The sequence below is a fragment of the Galeopterus variegatus genome, unplaced genomic scaffold (assembly GCF_000696425.1).
Source record: "Galeopterus variegatus unplaced genomic scaffold, G_variegatus-3.0.2 Scaffold5119, whole genome shotgun sequence".
NCBI lineage: Eukaryota > Metazoa > Chordata > Mammalia > Dermoptera > Cynocephalidae > Galeopterus > Galeopterus variegatus.
Genome location: NW_007731230.1, coordinates 158419 through 159688, shown reverse-complemented (window position 1 = coordinate 159688; position 1270 = coordinate 158419). Strand labels below are relative to the sequence as shown.

At 41.0% G+C, this 1270-nt stretch overlaps 1 protein-coding gene across 1 annotated transcript in view; it reads left to right on the top strand.

The window, feature by feature from the left end:
* The window catches only part of AGK (acylglycerol kinase), a 113649-nt gene that overhangs the window by 4529 nt on the left and 107850 nt on the right, over positions 1–1270 (top strand). The window contains exon 2 of the mRNA XM_008588953.1: positions 471–596. Coding sequence (XP_008587175.1) covers positions 496–596 — 101 coding nt within the window. The 5' untranslated portion in view covers positions 471–495. The remainder of the gene's footprint in view (positions 1–470; positions 597–1270) is intronic.

Sequence of the window (1270 nt, the reverse complement as noted above, 5' to 3'; positions counted from 1 at the left end):
ATGTATGTATAGGAAAATACATAGTGTATATAGGGTTTGGTCTATCTGCGGTTTTAGGCATCCATGGGGGGTCTCGGAACATATCCCCCATGGATAAAGTGGGGGGCTACCATATAGAGAGATCTTAAGAAGACAGAAAAACCCAAGGAAGCTTGGAATTCCCTTCCCCTCTTTCCATCTCTCCACCCCCTTCTTCTAACACAATGAGGAAAATGTGATCCGAGAAGGAAGAACTGTAGAGTAGGTGGCAGGATGTGAAGGAAGAAAGAAACAAAGGTAGGTGGATGGGTGAGAAGGTGAAGATGATTGCACTAGAAGGGAGAAGATGAGCAGGGGCCAGAGAAGTGGTAAGGACGGGGGGAGGGAGGGAGAAAAGAGAGAGAGGATGAAGAATGGAAGACAGCATAATAAGGATGCGACATGATCACCTTGGATAATGATTTTTTTCTTTATTCTCTTTCTGCCTCCAGGAACCTAGCAAATCCTTAGGAGAAGATGACTGTGTTCTTTAAATCACTTAGGAATCATTGGAAGAAAACTACAGCTGGGCTCTGCCTGCTGACATGGGGAGGCCACTGGCTCTATGGAAAACACTGGTAAATATCTGACAGCCCAACCCCACTTTTATCTCCAACCACAAAACAGCCTGAGAGGGCCTGAGGTTAAAATCTTGTTCAGCTGTGCTTGTCTCTACAAAACATTGTGGTGTAAAAGAAAAATGTCATTCAAACCAAAAACAAAGACAAAGGCTTCTTGTCGTAAACAGTTCTGTATAACTGGAGCTGTTAACACTCATATAGCAGTGGGTATAGATTATAGTAGTGAGACTGGGAAGGATGCTATTTTTACTCATTTTATTTATAGTTGAAGAAATTGATGCCTATCCTAGAGTTAGTAGAAGACAGGGTTTGGAACTCTAATGAATATATCTCCTTGGGATTTTATGCCTTCCGTGTTTTACTATGGCCTCTTGATCTGTCATCACTCTCGTTGCTGTACAGTTGCTAAATCTGCTTCCTCCATCCCCTGTGACTACCCTTGTCTTTCCCATTAGCCTAGGTTAATTGAAATTAGAAGAGGACTTTCAAACCTTTTGTTTGAACAAGGAATTCAGTAGTCATAGATTTTATTAGCCTTTAGCCATAGGGAGAAGAAGAAAGTGCCAGAGTTCCTCTTCTGATTTAATATGATAATGAGATTTAAATAAACAGAGAAGTTTTTGTATAAAAATCACACATGCTATTAAGAGAGCCAGTCCAATTGCAATATT